At 42.1% G+C, this 26,971-nt stretch overlaps 2 protein-coding genes across 2 annotated transcripts; one reads left to right on the top strand and one right to left on the bottom strand.

Annotated features, from left to right (window-relative positions):
- The first annotated feature begins 2,199 nt into the window (after positions 1 to 2,199).
- kcna1b (potassium voltage-gated channel, shaker-related subfamily, member 1b) lies at positions 2,200 to 9,075 on the top strand. Its single transcript, XM_053863264.1, has 2 exons — positions 2,200 to 2,685; positions 2,882 to 9,075. The coding sequence occupies exon 2, from the start codon at positions 3,039 to 3,041 to the stop codon at positions 4,527 to 4,529; it is 1,491 nt and encodes a 496-aa protein (XP_053719239.1). The 5' UTR covers positions 2,200 to 2,685; positions 2,882 to 3,038; the 3' UTR covers positions 4,530 to 9,075.
- Positions 9,076 to 14,271: 5,196 nt separating this feature from the next.
- Positions 14,272 to 25,888, bottom strand: LOC128757547 (shaker-related potassium channel tsha2-like). Its single transcript, XM_053862928.1, has 2 exons — positions 22,389 to 25,888; positions 14,272 to 19,097 (listed from the first exon to the last, which is right to left on the bottom strand). Exon 1 carries the CDS (start codon positions 25,518 to 25,520, stop codon positions 24,078 to 24,080), a length of 1,443 nt encoding a protein of 480 aa, XP_053718903.1. The 5' UTR covers positions 25,521 to 25,888; the 3' UTR covers positions 14,272 to 19,097; positions 22,389 to 24,077.
- Between the last annotated feature and the right edge of the window lie 1,083 nt (positions 25,889 to 26,971).

The following is a 26,971-nucleotide window of genomic DNA, read 5'->3' as shown; positions in this document are numbered from 1 at the left end:
GAGCAGAAATTAGATCGCCAGAGGCTCGTAATGGAGCTGCTCGGCGACAAAGTTGGGACAAGGAGTTGGACAAGAGGAGAGACATGAAGGCATGAAGGCTGTAAGTCTGGTGGTGAATGTTCAAATCAAAAGTAACCACACAGAATCCTCCTGCAACATGACATCAAACATTGTTTGTGATTGAGTCAACATAGATTTACAAAATGTTTACCACAGCACGGAATAATCGCTCAGCTCTGTGAAGGACAACGTGTTTCAAACAAACATTAGCTAGGATGTGAACACCAAGTATCATAAAATCACTTACACTGCACACAAACATTTGTCTGGACTGTTGCTGGCAGTATCCAACAAAGACACAAACATTTGACCCGTGTGACCATTTCACTCGTCTGTCAGCATGTTTTAATAACAGAGAGATTTTTGTTTGAGGTTTAAATATAATTCACCTGATGGCTGACTGAAACAGATTATCCCACCGAGGTGAACTGGGATTGGGTCCAGGATTTCCAGTTTGTTGCCTCTCTCCTGCTGTCTCCAATCTGTTACCAAAACACCAGACCTGCAGTTCATACGAACTCAACAGAGGAAGATGAATTATTTATATCGCAGTCTTTTTTAATTGAATCTTGTGTTGAGTTTGACTGACCCTAAAAGTGGTGTTTTATGCCGACTCAAAAGTGGAAAGCTGGAATTTTTCAGGTGCTGCAGCAGCAACGATCAAACCTCTCCACATATCCGTGTGTTACAAACTGTTCTTAAAAAATAAACCATCATTGAGCATTAAAACCTTGTGTGCTGATTTAGTGGTGATATAAAAGAAGGATTTGGTTAAATCCTCTTCCTCTGAAGTTCACTTTGACTCTACCTCGGATTTTTTAAGAGGCGGTGGGAATTCGCCGGAGCTCAGCGGTTATCTCAGTGACGTCAGGAGTCGGAGAACGTCAATCTAATGTTAAATTTAGCTATTTAAGAAGATGAGAAGGGCCACTGCTGCCAAGCTTTTCAAATAAGGCCGTTGTTATTACCTACAATACAGTATGTATCGATTAATATGAGGTGCTCTCCATGGTGCTGAAGGTTCTGAAAATATTCAGCTTTTTTTTTTAAGCATTTATCGAGTGATTCAGCAAATATATATTATTTGCATTTTGGCAATTTGTGTAAAATTCAGTATTATGTTATCATTTTTCAAAAGTTAGATTAAGAGGTTGCTCATATAGATCAATATCATTTATATAAATCATATACTGTTTACTCTTTGTTATAAAAACAAACACATTATTATTAATAATAATAGATAATAACAGGTGTCATTTTTTTCTTTTCTTTCAATCTGAGACCGATTGGAGTGACCACCTCAGTCATGTGTTCATGGGCTCTTCTTAAAAAAAGTTTCCTGAGCTGGATGAGGTTTCATGGGAAGGGGAGGTGTGGACCTTTGTTTGGAGAGTGCTGTCTCCACGATCCAGTTTCGGACGAGCAGAGGATAATAGATGGATGGATGCCTTGGATGCCTGGCTTCGTGACGTGTGGCTATGATTTCTCGGGGCTCACTGTCTCAATGTGCCTCTATTGACTGGGAAGACACCAAGATGAGCTGCTTTAACAGGGGCCGATAGTCTATTGGGAGTGTAGTATTTCACTTATGTCTTCACAGGGTACACAGACGAATTTAGCCCAGCTTCTGAAAATACTTTTGACACGTGACCATTTGAGGGGACCTGGGAACAAAGGTAAATACATAAAAAAAAATAGTTAAATAAATGAAAGACTGTTTTGTTGACGACCTGAAAAGCTTGTGAGGAGTCTGTGAAGGCGGCTTGCTTTACATCACCGAAAACACGACATGGAAGCCGTCAAAACTGTAATAGCTGAGAGTTTTTTGCTGCGTTCTTCCTGTTACCATGGCAACACTGGAATATTTACACCATCAGCCTGGAGGTTGCGGCGCAGCTTCTTATGAAATAACTCGGGATTCACACGCAATTAAATAAGCAGCAGGTCAAACTGTTGAAAGGCGGTGGAGGCTGTTCCGGGGTCAGCTTCAGTGGATTCCAGGTGAATGTGGAAGCTGCCGTTGTGTTTGCAGATCTGTGTTTTACAGTCTGTCTGCATTGCGTCGAATCCCCCCTCCTCACCCACTTTCCCTCACTCCCTCCCTCGCTCGCTCTCTCTCTCTCTCCGCTAACCCCTCCCTCCTTCACTCACTTCTTTTTTTCCTCTCCATGAAATCCTGCAATATGTTTTCCAATTAGCGCGGACATATCTGCGTGTGTGAGCTCCACCGCGACGTCTTGACTTTATTTGCGTTTGCCATGATTCTTCGGCAGCGGAGCGCTGCGAGGCTTTTCTGCTGATGCTGCAGCTTCTCTGCACCAGACTCACAGATTGATCCTAGATTTTTTTTTTTTCTTCTTCTTCTTCTTCTTCCACCCGCGCTGCTTCTGTTCGCTCCAATATGTTTTTACCGAAGTGTCCGGCAGGTCGGCTCCTCGGGGCTGGTGCGTCCTCCCGCCGCCTCCTGATCGGCGCCGCACTGCAAGCCAACACCAAGAGGATACGGATGTTGAGCAAGACAACATAGTCTATTAATATTTCAGAGCTTCTGCCAAGCGAGATCCGTATTAAAGCTTAGTTGTGGCCGGAAAAGCTGAGGACCTTCCTTCCGTCTGGCCGGCACAGGTAACCTTCAACTTCTCCATGGTTTGGGATGGATGTGTAGCTTCCTCTCTGTGGTGTGTGTCAGAGGGTGATGTGCGCAGAAGCTGCAAACTTGATGTATGCGGTAAAAATACAGCAGTTGCAGCAGACTCTACTGCATGATGCTTCCTCCTCTTTCCTCCTGACGGACGCAGAATGTTGTTTCTGGTGATTTTAGGTGACGGATGAAGCTCAGCTGAGAGGACGATGTTCAGCTCGGAGCTGATGAAGATGATGGAGCAGGAGGTTCGGCCTCAGTAGGAGACTCCTCAGTCCCATCTGCTGCACCTCATCCTGCACCATTTCCTCTTCCTGTCTTCCACCCGCCAGGAAGGATGACCGTGGTGTCGACTGATAATATGGATGAGACCTCCACCCTGCCGGGTCACCTGCAGGACCTGTACCCGCCGGACGACGACCACGACGACCATGACTGCTGCGAGCGGGTGGTCATCAACATCTCCGGGCTGCGCTTTGAGACGCAGCTCAAGACCCTCGCCCAGTTCCCAGACACCCTTCTGGGGAACCCCAAGAAGAGGATGCGCTACTTTGACCCCTTACGCAACGAGTACTTCTTTGACCGCAATCGACCCAGTTTCGATGCCATATTGTATTACTATCAGTCGGGGGGCCGGCTGAGGAGACCGGTCAACGTGCCACTGGATATGTTCTCGGAGGAGATCAAGTTTTACGAACTGGGAGCAGAGGCCATGGAAAAATTTAGGGAGGACGAGGGGTTCATCCGCGAGGAGGAGAGGCCTCTGCCGGAGAAGGAGTTCCAGCGGCAGATCTGGCTCCTCTTTGAACACCCGGAAAGCTCTGGTCCTGCTCGGGGGATCGCTATCGTCTCCGTCATGGTCATTCTTATTTCAATCGTCATCTTTTGTTTGGAGACACTTCCGGAGCTCAAGGAGGACCCCAACGACCACCTGCGGGTGGTGGGCAATGCCACAGTGTATTATAAGTCCAACGTTCTTACAGACCCCTTCTTCGTAGTGGAGACTCTCTGCATCATCTGGTTTTCCTTTGAGTTGATCGTCCGTTTTTTCGCCTGCCCCAGCAAGGCAGCGTTCTTTAAAAACATGATGAACACCATCGATATCGTCGCAATCATCCCTTACTTTATCACGCTGGGAACCGAACTGGCTGACGACCAGGAGAACAAGGAGGGGAAAGGAGGCGGAGAACAGGCCACATCGCTGGCTATTCTCAGGGTCATCCGTCTGGTCAGGGTGTTTAGGATCTTCAAGTTGTCTCGACACTCAAAGGGGCTGCAGATTTTGGGACAAACTCTAAAGGCCAGCATGCGGGAGCTGGGCTTGCTTATTTTCTTCCTCTTTATCGGCGTGATATTGTTCTCCAGCGCCGTGTACTTTGCCGAAGCTGAAGAGAAGGAGTCTTTCTTCACGAGCATCCCCGACGCTTTCTGGTGGGCGGTTGTTTCAATGACAACAGTCGGTTATGGGGATATGTATCCTGTGACCATCGGAGGGAAGATCGTGGGATCTCTGTGCGCCATCGCCGGCGTGCTGACCATTGCCTTGCCTGTCCCTGTCATCGTCTCCAACTTCAACTACTTCTACCACCGAGAGACAGAGGGCGAGGAGCAGGCCCAACTACTCAACGTCAGCAACCAGAATCTGGCGTCCGACACCAACTCCAGCCGCCGCAGCTCTTCCGTGGTCAGCAAGTCGGAGTACATGGAGATCGACGAGGACATGAAAAACAGCATCGATAACTTCAGGGAGGCCAACCTGAGAACTGCCAACTGCACGGCGCCGAGCCAGAACTGTGTGAACAAGACCAAGTTGCTCACTGACGTGTGAGCGCCTCCAACGGTGTACATATTGTAGAATTCACTGGATGCTTTATCTTCATTGGTGCAATTACCCCTCCCCCCTCTCTTTTTACTACCTTTTTTGCATTAGAACATTTCTGCGGTTTTTAATTGGCAATATTAGAAAACGAGAGCTGGTGCCGCATTTCACGAGTTTGCCACTAATCTTATGTATTTGTACCTTCAAGCCAGACATTGTTGAGAAAAGTCATGTTTGAAGGCGACACCTAGCATCCTTAGTCTACGGTACCACTCCTGGGTTAATACACCTTCAGCTGCTAAAAGACGACAGAACTCAAAACTCATAAGGTCCCTCCCAATACATTCACCACATTTGAAGTTCTGTTTCTAATACTCAATTTGGATAATACGCATTTGATGACTGTCATAGTCACGACCCACAAATATGCTACGTAGTAATGCTAAATTATTATCATAAATTATGTTCAAATGAGGCTTTAGAAATGACCTTTTTATTGTGGACCAAATCAGAGATTATGAATGGGACTTCCTTTTAACTGAAACACACCATAATTGTGTTATAAAATTCATTTTGTTGGCCCTTTAATTTGATGTCCCACTTTATTTGCCAGAAATGCCATCAGTGAAAAGTACAAATTTAGCAAAACAATCCAAAATGTACTTACAGTGACAGGTGTGTTTAAAGTGGAGACTATAAAACAAGGGATTTGCAACGCTACATTTTAAAAACTTGAATCCAGAAGGAAGAGTGGAACCTGCCGGACTTTGCACAACATTCAGGATTTCTTTGGAGTTTTTTCGAAAGCCTGACTGAGATTGACACACAAGGACGACACAGGAGGATCTTTTCTGTGGATTACTATCATTTTTCTTTTTAAAATATATATATGAAACACATCTGAGGAAGTAAAACACACCACCAGTGTTATCGGGCGGACATTCTTCCCATCAGAAACAAATGGAGGTCTCATGATGGAGGATGATCTGCAGTGCAGTTGGGCCACAGGTTCCCTGTGTGATGCCATGCAAAGCTCCTTTATATAAAAGCATGCGGAGACTCGTCTTATATCAGCATGCAACAAGATGTTACCTCATTTTTCTTTCTCCATCTTCCTCTCCGCTCTTTGTTTTTCACCAAAAGTGCACTGGCTATTTATTTAAGTTCTTTTCCAGCATTTTCAGTGTTGAATGTTACAAAAAGGGAAACCGGAACACTGCTTTTTTTCGGCGATCATGGCATGTTACGCGTACTAAAAAGCATTATGGCCCAACTAGCTGAGGTGACATATACTCAATGCATGACGTCAGTATTAAATTGCTTGCGGTTGTGGAGGGACCTCAGAAGCTGGAGGAGGACGATGATTCTCCACGTTGTCAACCTCACGACGGATGTGGTGCATGACAGAGAATAAATGCCCGAGGGTGAAACGCTGCTAGAAAAAAAAAAATATCACTGGAGACATCTGACCGTCTCTTTAAAAAAAGACATTTCAGGAGTTCTTCATGTATTTAAATCTTTGAGAACTGAGTGCATGGGATCATTTTACGTGACTTGTGACCCCCTCCCCGTCTATTTTTATTGAATCACTTAGCTAGCATTTGACATTTACAAGAGCGAAGAAGAAAACGCAGTCATATTTATCAAATAGAGTAGATTATATCTAAAATGAGTTTCTAGTGCCTTGAAGCCCGTCTCATTTCAGAATTGACGAAAGTGCCTCCCGATACTTCAGCTTCCTGTCTCCTGCCATACAGATGCAACATCTGCACATCTGCAGCACCAAAGGGTTAACGTGTTGTTGAGAAATTCACATTCCGGGGCGATGACGCGGGATGGTGACACACACTTGGGATTCGCAGCGGAAGTGACACACCACGGATTACAACTGCAATTTGTCAATCTGGTTAACAGTTCTGCCCATTTGTTGCTGAAAAACCTTGCTGTAGACTGTGTGTGTTTGCCTGCAGGGGGAGTGATTTTGGTCATTAGAGGAATCTAACCGCAAATGTTTAGTCCCACACGCTGCAAACAAAGTGATTCATTATTCAGCTGCATGGAAAACAACGTTGTAAAATTAATCAACACACTCGTGTAGTTTCAAGAACACAAACATTATTCAGGATGACGTGCATATTCGCTAAATTTCATTCAGTAAACACACATTTAAAAAAATAAAATAAAATAAAAGCGCAAACCCATAAAGTTGTCTAGAATCTAGTAGCAACTGAAGAATCGCTCTGGACTGAACATAGCTGTTTTATTGCTGTGTATCGAAGGGTGCTGACAGAGTAGATCCCTTCATTCCAATCCTTAAAAAATGCAGGCACGAAAAATAATAGAGTATCACTAATATCACGCTGATTTTATTTTACTTAGTTTGGCAAAAGTTCATATTTAAACGTTCAAATGAGCCGTTTAAAAATTTGGAGCTACTTTATATCCAGATAAAAGGACGGGTGAAGATGGAAAGTATGACATTAGACATTAAAGCATACCATAAAGTATATATATCATATATTTATACGACTATCCTGTCAACAGCAGAGATAATATGAGTAGCGCAACCTCACTGCCATATTCTTATATTTATGGGTAGTTTGCAGATTCTGTTTCTGCTGTAGTTGCAGAAATTGCTGCCATTTTCTGCTGCACGGACCAAAATAAACCCAAGCTTGGCCTCACTGCCCATATTAATATCACTGTCACAAAAATAATTACTGTACAACAGTAACAGTCACAGTTATGCTAAGAAATAATAAAAAATCTATATATTTATATTACTGTGTATTAAATACTTTGATAGATTGTACTGTGATCAGACCCTACACATTTTTATCAAAAAGTTTTTTTTAGATGTAGAGGCTTAAGGAGTCTTGACATTTGTCGCAACAAAAGCTTCCATTATTGTTTGTCTTTATCTTTACTTTTATGTCATGCAAAATGAGGTGGGATTTGTTCCACTGCTGCCAAACCACTTGTGTGTCATCGTCTTGGACGGTGAAGAGCTCATAGTCATGCATGTGAAGAGAGAATCCCTTTAACCAACCTTCCCGCCTGGTCAACATACAAAAGCTCGCCACAAATGGTGCTCTGTGTTGTGGTCAGTGAGAGGACGTAACTAGACTTCTTTTGTATCAAACTCTCTTTTTTTATTATTTTTTTTTGATTAGAAGCCACTACACGTGTGGGTGTTTGATGAAGGACCAAATATGTTTCGTCAGAGCAGCTCAATAGATCAAAGATACACAAACTGATAGGATTCTCCAGTAGAGGTTTCTGTTTGTCACGTTGTTCAGGATGGTGTCTTTTAGCTTCCAACTGCCATGCAACAAGTCACAAAACTCTCCCATTTTTGACACAGTGAAGCATGTGTCCAATAACTTGTCCATCCCACTGAAGAATATACGACTCGGTCTGCTTCAAAACAGCTGCTGTGTGATGTCACCACAGCAGGCATGAAGAGTGTTTAGCACTTGAAAAGACCTGACTTCCTCGGCCTTCTGGCTTCACAAGGAGAAGTCATTCAAGAGAGACGGCAACATGTTTGTTCCAAGCAGATTTATGATAATGTACTGTACAAAACTAAGTGTTGCCTTCTGAGGCAAACTGAACACTGCTTTACAGCCGTTTGTCTGTAATTTATGGTCTGAAAATGAAAATACACTGTAACCATGACAATTCTTTCACAGTGCCACTAGAGAGGCACTTCAGTTGAAGATGCAGGTTACGTTAAAGTAGTAAATGGGATCTAAACTCTGTTGCTCCCATGTAGACAAACATTAGATTTAAATACTTTAAAAAAAAATAGGTTTCGACCAGTGTAATATAAAAACCACGATTGACTGTGAAACTTGAATTTATTCAAGTTGGATCAGCGCTTGTAAAGCAGAGTCCATGGTTCTCAGATGGAAGACTGGACATGGGTTCTCCCTGGCTGGAGGACATCAAGTGTCTTGGGGTGCTTGCGAGTGAGGGAGGATGATGGGGCTGTTGAGGCTAGCTCAGGAATGAGGACGGTGTATCAGACTGCTTCCATGGGGTGGACCAGAGAAACAGGGAGGAGGCCCAGGTGCAGCCCCAGGACAGACAATGTCTTTCAGTATTAACCTCAGGTGAGCTGGTGTAGAGGAATGACGGCTGAGAAGACTGCTGCCCCGCCGACTCAACATTGGGTAGTGAAAGAAACTCTATAGCCTGGAAGAGAGAAAAAAAAACTTGAAATCAGTCTTTTATTATCTTCTCAATCTTTATTTACGACAAAACAGTGATCTGTCAGTCAAAAGCCATTTTTTGACACATTGACTGGCAGAGTGGGTCAAACACAATGAAACACCGGGCAAGTGTCATTATTTGCCCTCCAGATGGCTGCTGAGATCCTCCCTAAACCATTCAAGTCATGGAACATCACAGTACCGGGTCAGAATTACTCCACCTCAGTGTTCTCCATCTGTTGGTGAGGCATCGTCTGTCACCTATGCAACATTGGTCGACGATTTCTGTCCATTCTGATTTCATCATTTGACAAGTTTCAATAAACTTACAACGCTTCAGATGCTTTGTTTCTTTTCTATCACTGAGTACAAATTGATGGATGTAACATGTTGAGTTTATTTCCATAAGATTCTGTTCTAGCCACCTGTATTTCTACTTTTGTACATTTTTTCTCCTACAGAAGCAGAGAATTTGTCATGCACAATACTACACAACACAAAGAGGGATGTTTTTTTTTTGTGTTTTTTTTAAATAAAAAGACCAATGATTCTCTATTATGACAGTTAACAGAAACCACCAACATAATAAAAAAATAAGTAAAATAAATAAAAGTGAAATATGTGATTAAGTTCAAAAATTGAATTGTATCGAGGCTATATGTTTTATATATTATTTATATATTTCATTCATCAATTGACTCTCAATATTATCAGTCTTTTATCAAGCTGGAATCTGTCATCATACTCATTTGAATTTTTTTGTCTCTACTGACTACAGTTATAACATTACAAGCATTTTATGCTTTCAGTCGCCTACTATTGTTTTTGTGTGTTAAACAGTTGCAATGTTTTTCAATGTATTATAATTGTGTATTTGGATAATGTGCAAGTTTTGAGGACATAACTTAAGATTTTATTTACAAATGCCCTAACAGTTAAATAGATTAAACCACATGGACCAAAATACATTCAGTATTGACTCTGATCTCTCACATCCTTCATGTTGACAAAGATAAAGCAGACACCTTAAAGCCTGCTCTTGCTCGTGGGGAAATCCTCTACAGTTCTATACCGTAGTAAGTAACCCCCTAAAATACTAGTACAAGTCATTACTATTGATGATAGTGGTGGTATTCCAGTCAAGGAAATACCGGAAGTAACTGGCTCCAGGTCCCTATAGTGGGCAGCCAAAGAAGAGTCACAAGCCCCATGCAGCAAATCTCTGACCACGCCTTTTAAATAATCCAGTTTTTCCGATAATTATTGTGATCAGCAAATCAGTTTTGTATTTGAAAGGTAATTATACACTTCATCAGGGAGCCATTGTAGTAGCTGCACACGCCACGGCCTGCAGAGATCAAATCACTCAGAAACACGTACAATTACGGACTAAGAGGGGCAATGTTTTGCTTTCTGACTTTCATCGACCTCAGAAAAGGTCTTTCAGATTCAGAATCAGCTTTATTGCCAAGGTCGGTGAGGATAAAGTCAGTGAGGATCCCAGCAACTAGGAAAGTGCTTTGGAACAACATGCAGTCATGAACAAAAATGTAATAATAATAATAATAATAAGAGGTTTATGATCACATCATCATATGGGCCCAAGCTTGGTTGACTTGGAATGTTTGTAATTTATACGATGTATTTGAACATTTTTGTGATTTTTTGCTGTGGAAAAACTCTGTGTTAGCTACAAACTTGACTGGATACACTTGGTTGGTGTCTGGGCCTTCATGGCGTTGTTGAGCTGGCATCAATGGCGAGAGCTCACCTGATCCAAAGAAGTAGCCTGGTGCAACTCTGTCTCTGGTGGCCCTTTCCCCTTCCACAATGATCATGGTATTCATGAAGAGCTCTTTTCCTCTTCAAACAAAACCATCGAGCGGTGATATTGCTGATGAACTGAAGAATTAAATGTATAATCTCACTTGTAGATACAATATCAGTCATAACTCAGTTATGCTGGATAATAATTGATAGGATTTTCCAGTTAATAAATGTAATCCATTGATGTTAAATTCATAACATAATTGGGCCATTTCTGAACTTAAAAAAATGAAATAAAATTATTGCATTTGTCCCAGATAATGAAGTGTAAAAACAAATATTACAATAAATGCTAAACAAAGCAACTAGAAAAATGAATGCATTTTTTTAATTTTTTATTTGTCATGATAAAAGCTAATTTTGCAAGTTTTCTGGTTGATTTTTTTTCTCACTAAAACGTTGCATGTGTTTCCTTTTCTCCCTGTCTTTAAAAGACTGGAACACCTGTACTGTATTAAGTAAAATAACCATCTTTACGATGATAAAGAATGTGAGTGACTCCTGTGGAGTCCCGCCCTGATGTCACACACAATAGCTTCCTGTTCTGTGTTGGTTTAAATGTGAAAACCTCAAAAACAATAACTAAAATTATCAGAAGTTTGAGTGTTCAACTGTTTAGTCTAGAAAAATCATGGGATGAAGAAGAGGACTGTTGAGCTCATGCAGTAAGTAAGGTGTCCATTTGCTATTATTTATCGTACAGTTCTACAGCTGAGTTGAGTTTCAACTTAAACATCTTCTTGTTTTAACACCTTGGATTAGTAAATAATGAGGGCCCACTGGTTGCAGACTTGTTTTATTCAGCACAACAGGACAACAGTCAAACACAAATAGCCGTGTCGTGAACTGGAGTGTCATCAACATGTCAGGACGTCATGACCTGCTGAACAGAGCCAGCAACCACAAGACACAAACAACACATGGCACGGGCATCGAACGGAAAACATGCCAAAGTCAGTATTTCCCTCCTTATAAAAGACAACTCTTCTGAGGTATTAATATTACTTTCAACTTCTATAGCTGCCATATTTGCTTAGTGTATTATCATAAAGCAATTCACCTAGAAATTGATGGATCAAACAAAGAGATAAATTACACAATATTATATGATAACCGTATACATTTCTGCTTTTGGTGGCTCCAAAACACCAAATTCAAAACTTGAATCCATCCAAATTCAAACTTGGATGGATTCAAGTTTTGCTCCAAAACAAAACTTGAATCCATCCAAATGATGGATATATATATATATATATATATATATATATATATATATATATATATATATATATATATATATATATATATATATATATATATATATATAAATTTCATTTTCTGCTTTTTTTTTGTCCCCCTTTCATTCTTGAAACAGTGGAATTGCACAACACTGAAGTAGATCAAGGATTTTCCGTACAGAGCAGGAAGTCGACAGGCATCATCCAGAAAAGATCCTCTGATCTGCAGCGAGTAAAAAGCATCGCGACATGAATAAATGATGGCAGAGATACTCAGCAGATGGACAGAGTTCATCCTGTGAAGAAGATGAATAAGAGACTGTAAAGACTGTAGGAAGTGGAGAGGGAAGTGCTGTAAACATCCTCCTGCCAAAGAGGAAATGATGAATAAAACAAATGCCAAGGGAGTGGGATTAGAGCCGCGAGGGGCTTGATCAGGTCAGCCACTTTGACTGTGGGACGTTTAACCTGAAAAGCGAATTTATTTAGCGACCAAGAAGATGAGCGAGTTGGAATGATGCTTTGTTTGTGAACAATTGGCTCCCAAACGTCTCATTCATTGTTAAAGCGAAAATGAAAAAATCTTGTCTTTTTTGATTTGGGATATGTGAAGGGGTCATGGGTCATTTACTTCTGAGGATGCCAGACAGGTTGTCCGCGCACCTAATTGCCATAACTTTTTGATTTGCAGCAACATTTGATCGGCAGCCATCTGAGCGCCTGAATGAGCGGCTGAGAGATGAGATCACTTTGCTTTTGTGCTAGTGAAACAGTGCTCCTCTGCACATCAATATTTGATCAGGTGGTTTCACTTCTCCGCAGCCATCGGCCGAGCAATCAGAGGAGGCCGCGATACCAGGGGGTCGGAGTGGAGGAATCTGCTGGGAGTGAACTCCTGCTGACCTGCTGAATCACGGCCCGTGGCAGCTCTGTGCACTGTGTGGATGCAGGCCATACCTTCACAGGTGCCCCGCTGAAATCAAACTCTCGCTTTAGTTGGCTAGTGTTTGAACTGGTTAGACTGCAATTGTATTTCAAAGGATGGTTTGTGATCTAAAATCCAATAAACTTATTAAAACTAAACTTATTTTTATTTATCCATTACTATTGTTGTTGTCATTATTTATTTATTTCTGTTAAATATGAAAAACAGACGTGGATCTTTTGATCCACATTAACATGAAGCTCTGTTTTAAAGAGTCCACAATAACTGCCAAGCGCCACAGAACCAAGTGTTTTGCAGTGTTTCTGCAGCAGTTTAGCTGAGGCTTTAAAAGGACGTGCTGACTGGCTGTTGCTTCTCCACAGCAACAGCGGCTTCATTCAGGGAGCTTAACACTGTCAATACGTTTTATAGAATGCCGGAATATCCGACTGACTTTATTTGACTTTCTTTTTTCGGTCTGCTTTGCCAGCAGAGAGCCGCGCCGGAGCGGTCGGCTGATATCTTTTCGCATTTCAGCTTCAGTGGGAGGAAGGAGAGGATGCTGGAAGATGTCAGCTCGCTCATGCACTCATCCTGGAACAGCAGCTAATATTCAACACGGCTTAATTGCATAAGCTGTCACACGGTGCCGGCTAAACTGCTGCATTTTCTCATTTAGAGGTTGTTACATGCTGCTGACGAGCAGCTCTCAGCAAAAATAGAGTCCAGAGCCGCCTCAGAGAGAGGCGACTGCTAAATATAGCTCCATGACACGCACGCACACACACATATATAGGAGCACACACACGTACAGGGATTCCCTGAAGGATGCTTTTGGTCAGCGATCATCTCACAGCAGAGGGAGGAGGTGAACTCATGGAACGGCCTGTGACGTTCATCGGCTCTTCTGTTTGTTCTCTCCGATTCCTCTGCAGTCACAACACATTTTTTTTTTTTTTAAGTTCAACCACCAGAAAGAACCTTTTTTGGAGAATCTGTCCAAGGAGCTCCTGAAATAATCCCTTTGTAACTTCTCAAAGAATCACCAGACGTGGTGGTCAGGAGGTCTTAGCCTCCTCAAGCGGCTTCTCCACTTACCGAAACTTCCCAGCCTTTATCAAAGGTAGCACCACAGCAGAAGGTTACAGAGGAAGCATGAAGGAAAGACACTGCTCCACTCCACTCTCCCAGATCGCTCCCACACTCATGATGAATAAGCAAAAATTATGTTCAACATAGATAAATGATATTTAAAACAAACATTGATGGTTGTTTTAAATTGCATTATGTAAGATATTCAAATATTCAGGTTAATGATGTGTGTTTTTAATGTTCGTTTCAGTTATTGATCTTGTTTTAGATTTTTTCTAATGTGAACGTTTGTCTGTGTATGCTTACAACTGGCTACACAATAAATGTGTGGGCACATGCAAAAGTGTTTTATGTTGAAACAAATAAAATAAAAAACAGATGTGAAAGTTGTCAAAATCAGTCTATACACTTCGCTCTCGACAACAAGAGACAGGAATGCCTTCAGCTGAGCACAGGTCATTTATTTATTAAACGTAACTGGTAGAAACATAAAGCCTTGTTAAACTTTAATATACATTTGTGTCATATGATACATATCATTTACAACATTGCGGTACTTTGAAGAGAAATAAAAGGCCACATGAAACATTGTCACAACTATATTCACAATGTTGCGCATTTACAGTTCACATATGTTTTTCTCAGCACAATGAAACACGCTCAGGATAACAAAAATAAACTTTTGAGAGTTCAGCCAGCAGTCCTGAAGACAGACTTTTATTTTGTTGTTTTTACACATAAGTTCTTGCTTCATCTGTTGGCATGACAGCAGTAACACAGGATGGAATCATGACACGCCTGAAATACGGTGACATGAATTGCTTTTTCTCTGTCTTGCATGTTTTCCACAGTCTTGTTTATTTCCTCCTTCAAGGCTCTTTTACATTTTAAAAAAAATATATAAAAGCTTAAAGGCCATGAAGTCTAAATAATAACAGATAATTACAGTTTCAGTGTCTTTCTAACGACAAATGTCCTTGTAAGCATTGCATAATAGTGGGAGGCATTAAATACATTAACGTCATTCAAGTAAGATTTATGATTAGTTGAGCGTCTAATATTTTGAAGAGACTCATCCATGTTTTTCAGGGCTGTCATTTTTTTATTTTTTTTATTTTTTTTTTAGTTTGGTGGAAGAAGAAAAAACATAATTAAAAACTAAAGTAAACGATACATTTATTAAAATCTATAAAATGAAACTTTCATTATTTAATTTAATATTTTAAAATTACACTATTTGTAATTTACTTTGTTTACGGTCACTTTATTAAAAACGTCATGAGTTGCCAATGACGAGTGAAAATTAACATTTGGTCATTTTACATTATTATTATTATTATTATTATTATTATTATTATTATTATTATTATTATTACAGAAACATCCTTGTCTTGATCTGATCAGGAACCTCCTAAATAAAGCATAAATGTCTAAATGTGTAGCGTATAAAGTAGATGTAAACCATTGAGAATGTTGCTCACACTAACTACCATCAATATCTAATCTGACACCATTGTAAACATCCCAAAACAGAAGCTAGGAAGACGCGAAACTGTACATTCAGTAATACAATACAGCATTTCTACACACCACAAACCGACTGCTCCTCCACTTGCTATCATCTCCTTGCTCTTCTCCCGCAGTGAGATGGATATGAAATAAACCTGGTCATAATTAAGGCACTGCTAATGTGATATCACCAACCAGAATTATTGTATTTGCTGATGATGCTGAATTCTTAATGCTTTATTGCTTATTGGGAGTGACTGCACATTTCCACGATGGTTGTCTGTCGAAGACGACAGGAGACATTACTTGGTAAGCAGTTTCGTGAACAAACACAAAGATGCAAATCTTTATTTGTTGTGAAAAGTAGCATTTCATAGGGATGCACTGGGTGAGGAAAGGGAGTAAATGAATCCAAAAATAGAGGTTCCTCACTCCCATTTCCGTCACAGTGGTGAGGGACAGTGACCTCAGCACTCTTGTCTGATCTAGTTTTCCGTAAATAATGGCCGACACCAGTGAAACCACAATATTCATTCATTAAAAATTCATGTTGAACATACATTAGCTTGTCTTCACTGATTTATGGTTCTTTATATCTGAGACTATCAAACGTCACATGACCTTTCTGCTGTCTGGCAGGCTTTAACATGCGCACCGACGTCTGTGAAGGTAGCTCCCTGCTTTGTTCAACACATTCTGACTCTGTCTAGTTTGATCGTGGATTTCATGTGGCAATGACATCATGAGCTCACATCATCCTCATCATCACCATTTTGTCAGCAGCAGAGAAGCAGATGCTCTTCTGCTCACACCTTCGCTAACATACATATGGTTCTCGTAGAGCCACAGTCCACCCTTGATTTGTAAAACACCATGGTAACTTTATCTAATATTTAAAGGTGACCTAACAAAACTGTTTTAGAGAGGGAAATGAGAATTTAGATTATTTCAGTCTATTTCAAGCATTGTATTTTTCAGACTAAAAGTAGCAGTAATGGTCACACCATTCACAAAATGCATCTTAAAGAAGAAAAAAAAATCCTATGTCGCACTGAATAATAAGTCGCATTTTCATGGGAAATTTATATTACACCACACGCATAAAATTGCTTGTAGTCATTTGTGGATCATGACATGGAATGGAATGTAGCTTAGGAGTGAGCTGACTTCGAAACAAGGAAGCAAAGGGGGGAGGGAGTTTGGCATTTATTGCCCAGTTGACAGTAAAATGACTAGCCTGCATGTGATGTTAATGAATGTCACTCATCTGCAGCCGCTCTCACCCGGTCAGTCCTGTTAAGCTGAAGCTCCACGACCCCCAGTAGTGTTGCTGTCATTTTGTTAGGCTTCTCAGGGGATTTTACATAAAAAAAAAACATGTTCATTTCCAGGATTCATGTTGTGCGGTTGTGAGATTTCTGCCATGACGCCCTTCTCGATTGATGGTGGGACAGAATCAAGGTCAGGGCCTTCACGGACACAATGTAATGTTTAATCCTTGGTCATGTCAGTGCATGTGACTGAATAACATTGAAGAAAACGTGAAACTAGTCTTTTTATACATACACCTGAGTGTAAGTCGCAGCACCGGTGACTTACAGTCCAGAAAATACACTCTTGTTTCATATTATTTCACCATCTTTTCCGTGAAAGATCTTAAGGAGCCATTTTTGCACCTCTAAAATCATCAAACAGCTATAAGACGTGTCCAGATGATGACGCGGATGTGTGAAAATGGAGCTGCCGAGTGGCACAGCTAAACACTAACAAACGGAAAACAAAGACACAACAGCATGTGTGCTCGCCTGAAACACATGAAGATTGAAACCAATCTTGATCATAAATTTATTTTATCAAAAATACTTTACAATTAGCCAGCATGGCGACCACAACATCTGGAAATGAAAACAGAACATCACTCACACTATTGCTTTTTGTCTCACTGTCGCACAAACACTGAGCCTGTACTCGGCTGGTCAGTCTGGAGTGTAAGCTGTGGAAACGTGACTGTGGCCTTTAGTCATCGGGACGGCACGGCACTGGCAGGGGAAACACTATTTATTATTGCACGTACAGTAGCAGGACACATTAATCATCAGCGGTGACCGCTGGTCACAGCTGGAGCGCACATCACCCGCCCCCCGGCCGCGGTGACGCTTCAGCAGCCGAACGACACAGAAGAGACCATGGAACAAGTGTGGTGGTATTCGCGTCCTCCCGTTTAACATCAGACAAAAAGATGGATTCCGTTCAGCAGAGGTTTTTCAAGAATGCTTCTGATTCTTCTGAGGGATAAGAATGTTGGGGCTGATAAGAAAACTGGAACTTGATAAGGTTCAGTGTGGACCAGCAGTTTACAAGGAGGCAGCTAAGGAAGCTAAGAGGGGTTTTTCAGGTTCTGAAGGGTTTAAAACGCTTCAGTTACTTCTATGGGACCCTTGTGAAGAGTTCGGTCAATGACAAAGACCTGGAAACAGCACTGCCACTACGCAGGCAGCCATTCCTGACTGATCTATTTCAGAAAATTCCATGTGTGTTAATCCTGTTCAGACCCCCTCAGAGATTTGGTTTGACACCTCTATGCATGGTAATTCAGGTAAGAAACCAGAATGACATCACTATTTTACACATTTTAATGTGATTACATTTACTACTGAGCTTGCTTTTTAATGTATGTTTCAGTGATCTGACAGTGATCTGCACACAGTTGGCTTGGAAGAATGAAGGTTGCACGGCGGCCATCGTGGCTCGTCCTCCGATGTTCGGAACATTCATCTTTTTGTCTGATTTAATAAATAAGCCGGAAAAACCAACCTCGAATATGGTTCCTTAAGACAGCCGGGCCACATCGACGCCCTCAGACACGACAAGCGTTCACACGTGTCTAGATATGTTCACAAATAAATTAATCAAATGTGCAAAAGATTTTAGAGTCAGGGTCACCTTTTGAATGGAAAGCCAATACAGTCTAAAAGTGAGTCCTCTAGAGCGACAACTGAAGATGTTAAAGCTTCTGTCGATGGAGGGAAGACACAGAGGTAGATGTTATCAACAGATATACAGCATTCCGATCCAAAAACCACAATCAAAGACATTCAAAATGATCATTAAAATGACAAAGAGAAAATGCTTTTCAGCTGTGTTTTTTTTAGGGTCTCACACCAGACTTTTTCTTTCTGGAAATGTGATTCATGTTTTTGGTGTTTTTGGCTTTTTACCTCGCCAGAGCTGCCTGCTTTGATTTAATCAAGGCAAAAAAAAAGGAAAAAGAAAAAGCACAGATGGTTAAATAAATCCTCATATTAAAGAGCAACACAGTCTGATGCTATAGAAAATATAAATTCTGACAGGAGGACAGAATTATTTCTCTAAACCTGATGAGGTGTTGTTCCCGTCTCTTTCGTCTCACATGCTTTTCTCCCCAAGCATGCAACACTATGATTTGGTTTGAATATGATATGCAGATAGGAACTACAAGTTGTCTTTCTTTTCTTTACAGCAAGAAAACAACGTTCCGCGGGGTGGTGACTCAGGAGGACTCAGCGAGCCAGCAGACATGTCGTAAATATATTAGTCACTGATGATTCAAGTAAACGTTTGTCGTACCTCCGCCAGCTCCGCTCTGTGCAAACATCAGTCAGGATGTCCTCTTGTGATAAAAGACACCTCTGCTCTGGCTGCTCCGCGTTTAATCCGCCTTCATCAGAGGACGCAGACAAAAGATGGAGAAGGAGCAGTTTTGTTTGATGAGACCGATGGAGATGTGGTGTTCCTTGAAAAATGAAAAAAAGAATAAGCAGTTTTATCTGGCTGCTGCCTCTCGATCATTCCTTTGTCAGTGAATATTTGATCACAAGTCTGGTGGAGCTTGGTGACTATAAAATATATACTATATAATTTAAAATGAAATTTAAAATTGAAATACATTTTTGGGTTTTGGGTTTTTTATTATTGTTATTGCTCTATTTTTGATTGTTTGCTTGCAGCCACATTTGCTCTGAATTAAATTTTCAAACGTGAGGAAAAAAGTGAAGCTCAAAAATAAAAGTGACTCAAACATAAAAGATTTGTTTTGCCTAGCTCCTTGAAAATGCTGCTTTACAAATTTTTCTTCATATTTCTCTTGCTTCCAACTTAACCCTAACGCAGAACCTAATCTTAATCCTAGTTTAGAGCATGATTTACCCCCAAATAACGTGAATTTAACCAAACAACCCAGGAAATATAGTCAAACTAAGGAGCCAGGTAGAGCTAGGTGCAGTGAAAAAACAGTGCTATCATCCACACACAGGAGTTTGGTGTCAGAAGGTAAAGCCTTAAACCCTCACACAAGATCAGCTACTACTCTCAGGTATCAGCTATGAAGCCCAAAATCCAACTGCGAAATATCGTGTAGCTGAAACTGCTTTTTTTTGGGTGGGGTGGGTCAGAGTCAGCAGTGGTCAGTACAGCATAATCCATGAACATTTTGATGGTTTGGAGACCACCAATTGCAGTGAATTTGGTCTGTTGCTTGAGTCTTCGCAATTCTGTTGTACCTAAATGGCACAGGATCCATTGTAGCAATGTAATGGTTGCCAGAATTGATAGTCATTGACAATGTTTGGACAAGAGTCTGAATGTTACAGTTAGCCCTTTAGATAGTTGCTGTCATTTTTTTCTTTGTTCTTCCCAGTCGACCAGATGTTGAATTGACAATCTTATTGATTTTAGCTAGAGAATCTAAGACTTATACTCACTTGAAGGGCAAATGTCAAGGTTGAGTTAACAGATGATGTCACTGATGTTTACTTTAAAAAATCCTCGCAACATTTCAGGATGACACAGAACAACGAGAGAGCCACCGCGCTGCTGAGTTCAACTTAACTCCGGCAGGTTTTCAGAGGTATTTTCAGCTGGCTGCTTCCAGCATGACTGCACATTTTCCACAGAGAAACCCCTAAATATAGACGGATCTACTAGAGGTGAAGGGAAGGGTAAGGGGATCTACTGATAACTTTATCACAAAGGGGTCCACGTTATTTGATGAACCAGCAGGTGGCGCATGACTTTATAAGTTTATGTTTACATCTGAGAATAGTGTTGGACATCACATGTGAGCAGATGATACGAACTGCATCTGTTCTTCCCGGTAAAAATAAACCTGGCAGCTTTAGAACAAATCTGAGTGATGTCAATGGAATCCTGGACGCCACCGCCGCACGTTGTTATTGTGATCAGGTCGCCATGCCAACCACGTCCTGACAGCTGCTAGCTTAGTGTTACGCAGGTCTCGTGACTGCCATCCGTCAAGTGAAGGTGACATAAGTGTGCGCCTTCACTTCTTTAAATACCGCTGGCCCCTGACCCTGGCAGAGGGAAGACATTGCACGGGTGAATTATTGGGACAGCCAAGTTTGTTCCTTACATTAGCTGGGGATTTTTCATCTGGCATTACATTTGGGAACGTCATTGGGTCAAAACTGTTGTCATTTTTTATTTATTTTTTATTTATTTTTGGACTCAGAATTGTCAGCAATTTATGCACCACATCAGTGTAACTCTGTAAGTTATGACTTCAGTGAAAGTTATTTACTTTTTTTTTTGCTGTTTTTGTCTGTTTTTTAAAAGTATTTAACCCATGAGGAGTTTGAATATTTATTTAAACAACACTTTATTTAATTTATTTCAGTTCTTCATATTTAATAGGATCTATAAAATCCAAAATGCATTATATATAACGTGGCTCTGAAGACAACAGGTAAATTGATAAGGCATGCAAACCTGACAAAAGGAGAAAGTGCATGAGTAACAGACACAGACGACTGCGACCGATGTACGGTTTAAGAGACAGTATCTCAACTTGTGCAAGATTAAAAGAAACAAAATGTTGCTGGACTCTGCAGCCACAGATTCTGTCACTGCAAGATTAATTCTGACAAAAGAGTGAACCCGAACTGCTGACAGTTCCGTCCAAGCAAGGATGTGTTTAGCCTCTCCTGCTGCTACATGAGTACTGAGGGGCATCGTGGTTCATGACTCCTATGTGACAGCAGATTACTGAACCCAAATAGAAATAAACACTGAGGTCGGGCAGAGAAATTTTGCTAACCTTTGCTACATAGGATTTATGTCTTCTGCCAACAGATGGTTCATTCTGATTGTCAATAACTCACACTGTTGTGTGGGAAAACATTATTAATGATAATAATAATGATGCATTTCATACTACCTACCTCTAATGCAAAATGATTGTCATGTTATTTTATATATATATATATATAGTACTAGAAAACTATTGGGTCTTTTCTTTGTTAGTTTTCAATGTTGTTCTTTACTTGTTTCTACAAAAACAAACCCGAATAATCTGCTCTATAATATAGAGTCAATCAAGAGTTTACATGTTTCAGTCATGTCCAAATCGCCCGCCAATAATTCATTCCTCAAGTCACATCAATTCGATTCACTATTCTGCCTTCTGGATTTGGATACAAGAGCTGCCTTGAGCTTCCTAGCAGTACACTGACCTGTTATTATTATTATTATTATTGTTGTTGTTGTGGTTGTTACGATTTTTTTCTTCTTCTTTTTTTTATTACCTTGAAATAGTCCATTCAAAAATTAAATAGGCATAGAATCAGAATTACTTCCAACAACATCTCAGACGTCTGACTCTTAATCCAACTCCGAGTGACCTTGGCTCCACGTCGTCTTTCACGTGAGGTAGAGAAAGTCCTTTCCTGTAGCACTACTGCCGTCTGCAGGCCAAAACACTGGTACTGCATTATTGTGACCAGAACGCAAATGTATTTTCAGATCAGGGCGTCGATAAATCGATAAATGACATTGAATATAAAACAAAAAAAGGCAAGGGGACATGGATGATTTTACACATAGTTAAGCTTCAATATGCACCTTTTTTTGTTATTAACGTTATTAACAGTTTTGCGTACATCTTTACGCAAGAATTTAACTTGAGAGACAAATCCTAAAAATAACTAAGAACAAATTTAGAACGATAACGTGTGTGATTTTGCCATTTCATACCGGTTGGTTAAAGGTTGAGTTGAGAGCATTTACTCACCTCTGATTGTTTGGGACCTTCATCGGACATTCATGTGGATCCAGTTGAGACCTCCTTAAGGCTTCCAAACCTCAGTCCAGCTCATAATAATCCTCCGGAATTCTGGCCTTTCACGGTGGGAAAAAAAAAACAAACAAAAAAAAAACAAAAAAACTTGTATTCCCTCAGTCCATCAGTTTCAGTCTTGCTCCTGTTTCTTTCCAGAGTGATGGTACAGGGTGTGACCCCATGGCAGTGGGGGCCAACACAGGAACTCTAAACTGCTGTGTGCAGAGGGTAATGTAGTCTCCAGTGTCTACTGTGGCCAAGTGGAAATTCAATTCATCGCTGTCTTTGCAAACTAAGCCAACTAACCCATTGTTTGAATTATTATGTAAATGTCTTACCCTACACCTACTTATCAGTCACATATATTTTTGAAAATCTGACAATCCACTCCGTACACAGATGCGGAAAAAGCATCTCATGCAATGTCATTAAGATGTGTTTCATTTCCATTGCGATATATTTGCTAAGGAGTAGGCCCACATTTTACTTTCAGTATCAAAATATATATTTGCACATAATCTGCGAGGTTAATATTTATACCTGTTACACGGTCAAATTGAAGATGATTTTGATGCCCCTCGTGTTTAGGGTGTTTATGTACATTTTAATAATCTGATTTAAGTGTAACCAAGCCGCAAATTTAAACGAATATTTACGGAACACATCTATTCATTCCGATAGGAATTGCTAGTGCTGGGGTTTTATTAGTTTTGCTTTGCATTCACCAGATTATTCTATCAGGTGAAACACCTTTATACGAAAAAAGATTTAGTGAAGTCCAACAATTAAGTGAAAACTTGCCAACTCATTGCGTTTACGGTTGTTGTCCTGATTCAGGCTGCGTGTTTACTTAAGGCGTATCCGGTTTGCATCACTTAAGGGCCCTATTTTTCCTCAGTCCCTCGCGACCCCAATGGATGCGATGCATTTGTGTATATGGGACAATTCGACAACATGGAGGCTTCCACAACATGGTGGTTGTCTGGCCTATCAGCGCCTCATTTCTACTCCTTTCAATCCTCAGGCAGACGATACAGAAAAGTCTGGAAGGTTGCTATGGCAACTGCATCCACGCAAGCGATGTAGAGCACTTCTGCTGCCACACGGGAGCGCTCCAAGCTTTTAGACCAAACGTCTGCTGCTCACTTTACTCGCTCTGGTCAAGGTTTGACCCTGCGCACTTGTTAACGCGCAACATTCATGCACATGATATCTGTCTAGCGGTCTCCGTTTGAACGCACATTGTATGATGTCAACATGTCAATCGGCTAAAGCAAATCATCCGTTTTGACCTTAAAGTGACCTAAGTGGGTGACGGGATGAGCAGGCAGATGTGTGTTCTGCGTGTTTTATTTCAATTCAATGATCCGTGTTTCTAGTGTCGGACGATTATTCACATGGTTTTGTTCGGGGCATATCAGTGATCGTAATGGGAGGACAAGTATTAACAACCACGATGCCATAAAGTGCTACTGATGGTGCGCGTAATGGAAGACATGAACCACCTGATCAGTCGTCCTCTGTTGTGGTCAATGATGGGATGGCAGAAAGAAGCGGCTCGCCTTAACTGAAGCCAGAGCGCAGACCACTGAAAGAAGCTGATCCGAATGTGCGTAACTGGTCAGGGGCAGAAACAAAGCGTCACACGTCCGTCAGCTTCCCAGTGTAGGCTTTGTGCGGGCTGCAGTTGGTGTACTTGATGGAGTCCGCGTCCTCGCTGTCCAGGTACTCGGACTTGGTCAAGGACGGCTTGCTGTCGCTCCTCTTGAACTCTCCAAACGGCGGGTTCTGCTGACCACAGGTCACATGCGTGTACTGAAACTGCTCCTCGTGCTCCGTCTCTCGGTGGTAGAAGTAGTTGAAGTTGGACACGATGACCGGCACCGGCAGCGCAATGGTCAGCACACCGGCGATGGCGCACAGAGAGCCCACGATCTTGCCCCCGATGGTCACGGGACACATGTCCCCGTAGCCCACTGTGGTCATGGACACCACTGCCCACCAGAAGGCGTCGGGGATGCTGCTGAAGCCCGATTCTGGGTCGTCCGTTTCTGCAAAGTAGACCGCACTGGAGAAGAGGATGACCCCGATGAAGAGGAAGAAGATGAGCAGTCCCAGTTCCCTCATGCTGGCCTGGAGGGTCTTCCCTAAAATCTGGAGACCCTTTGAGTGCCTGGAGAGCTTGAAGATCCTGAACACCCTCACCAAACGGATGACCCTTAGAATGGCCAGGGACATGGCCTGCTGGCCGTTCCCCTGGTGCTCGGCCAGCTCCAGACCCAGGGTGATGAAGTACGGCATGATGGCCACAATGTCAATAGTGTTCATGATGTTCTTGAAGAAAGCAGGCTTGCTAGGGCAGGCAAGGAATCGCACCAGCAACTCGAAGGAGAACCAGATGATGCAGAGTGTCTCGACGATGAAGAAGGGGTCAGTGAAGGGGTTCGGCTTCTTTGCGCGCATGGTTCCGTTCACATGCAGACGGTCCTCAAACGTCCTGGCCTCTTCTCTGAACTCCGGTAAAGTCTCCAGGCAGAAGATCACAATGGAGATGAGGATGACGAGCACGGACACGATAGCGATCCCCCTCGCTGGACCCGAACTCTCCGGGTACTCGAAGAGGAGCCAAACCTGCCGCTGGAACTCGTTCTCGGGCAGCGGGCGCTCTTCCTCCTTAATGAAGCCCTCGTCCTCTTTGAAATTCTCAATCACCTCCTCGCCCAGTTCGTAGAACTTGATTTCCTCCATGAAGATGTCCACGGGCACATTGACGGGTCTCCGGAGCCTCCCCCCAGACTGGTAGTAGTAGAGGATGGCATCGAAGCTGGGTCGGTTTCGGTCGAAGAAGTACTCGTTCCTGAGCGGGTCGAAGAAGCGCATCCTCTTGCGCGGGTCGCCCAGTAAGGTGGCGGGGAACTGGGCCAGGGTCTTCAGCTGCGTCTCGAAGCGCAGCCCGGAGATGTTGATGACCACCCGCTCGCAGCACTCCTGGTTCTCGGTGCGCTCCGGGTCGTAGACCTCCTGGGCGGACAGGGCGGCCAGTGCCACGGTCTCATCCAGGTTCTCTCCGGGCACCACTGTCATCTTTCCCCGCCAGACAAGGGCGCTGCTTCTCCTGCGCGCCTTTTCTTTTTTGGTAACCAGCTGAGCCTCCTCGTCTTGTTTTGGTTCTATTTTAATGAATCGGCGTCACGTCTGCGCCACTGACATGGTCTTGAGCCCCCCCCTCCCTCCCTCCTTCCTCGCCGAACTCACCTACCCGTCCACTCGCTGCTGTAGTCTGGACTCTCCACTGTCACATTCGGTGCATTTTAAGCAGCTTCGCCCTCCCCGAGCTGACGTGTGTGAAAGCTCTCTCACCGGAGGGAAACAAAAACACGCGCACATACGCTCCGCGGGAACCTGATCCAGTCATTTAGGCGCAAACACGCGCCACATCCAGAGGAAAGCCAGTGTTTCTCCGCGCACGTTCGGGCTCAGCACTTGTTGACGCTGACGGTCTGAATATTTTGGTGCTGTTGAGGAGATGAAAAAAAAAAAAAAATCTGAGGCGAAACCAATAAACACCGGTTCACCTTTACCAGCCATGGCCGAAAGCAGAGTCTGGGCAGGGCCGGGGCCACGGCCACCACTGTGCTTTCACTTTCAGTCACACTAAGTCACTGATCATTGATGGTCTTGTGGTCAGGTTACAGGGCAGGGATAAACTAAGAAGGAGAAATTATTCAAATGGTATAGAGGCTACTTTCTGCAGGTCAAATTAAGGGAGAGGGCTCAGTATTTTATTTCTTAAATGCAATAATGATTCTCGAGATAGCAAAGTAGACGCCTACAAGCAAGCGTTTAGATGTCATGACTTCACTTCTTATGTTTAACTTCTGTTTTCTCAAACACTGAAAAACACTTCTCCAACGCTTTCTGTTTCTTTTCACTGTTTCAGATTAACATTCAGTCTCAGTCAATCACTTTGAAGCTTCTCGATGACACATACTCAGGGACTCGCACAGATAGACCCCTGGTGGTGCCCCAGCACCAGCCCTTTTTACCTGCAAGAGAAAGCTGCCCTCTCTCATCAGTTCTGCTCGAGTGTATTTTTGGCATCTGATGGGGTATTTATTTGGGCTTGTGTGAGAATTGTTCCCCAACGTGCCCACCCCTCCTCATGCCGTGGCTCCACTGACCTGCAGCGCACGTGTTTGTCATACGTTTCATTACGATCTTGGGCAATAGCCTGGTATATTTGGTTGTTAAAAGTTCATTTCAATTTAGCTCACTGCAAAATGCATTAAACTTAAGAGACTAATGGCAGCTTTAAATTCTTCTGAGATGTACTCTGACCATGCCATGACCCTTGCTCATTCAAGTGATGTTGAACAGACATGAACAACGTATTACCGTCAAAATAGACACATGACATTTTCTCTACAGTTAAACAATATTTGTGTTTTAACATTAGTAATAAAAAATAACTGACCCAACAACCCCATCATTATTATTATTAATATCATTATTATCATTTTTAAATATCTTTTGTC

This window comes from Synchiropus splendidus, chromosome 4 (genome assembly GCF_027744825.2).
Source record: "Synchiropus splendidus isolate RoL2022-P1 chromosome 4, RoL_Sspl_1.0, whole genome shotgun sequence".
Classification (NCBI taxonomy): Eukaryota; Metazoa; Chordata; class Actinopteri; order Syngnathiformes; family Callionymidae; genus Synchiropus; species Synchiropus splendidus.
The sequence above is the reverse complement of the archived record's forward strand: the minus strand, read 5'-3'. Positions and strand labels throughout refer to the sequence as shown.

Coding starts and splice junctions, on each gene's coding strand:
- kcna1b (XM_053863264.1), top strand. CDS start 3,039: ATGACCGTGGTGTCGACTGATAATATGGATGAGACCTCCACCCTGCCG.
- LOC128757547 (XM_053862928.1), bottom strand. CDS start 25,520: ATGACAGTGGTGCCCGGAGAGAACCTGGATGAGACCGTGGCACTGGCC.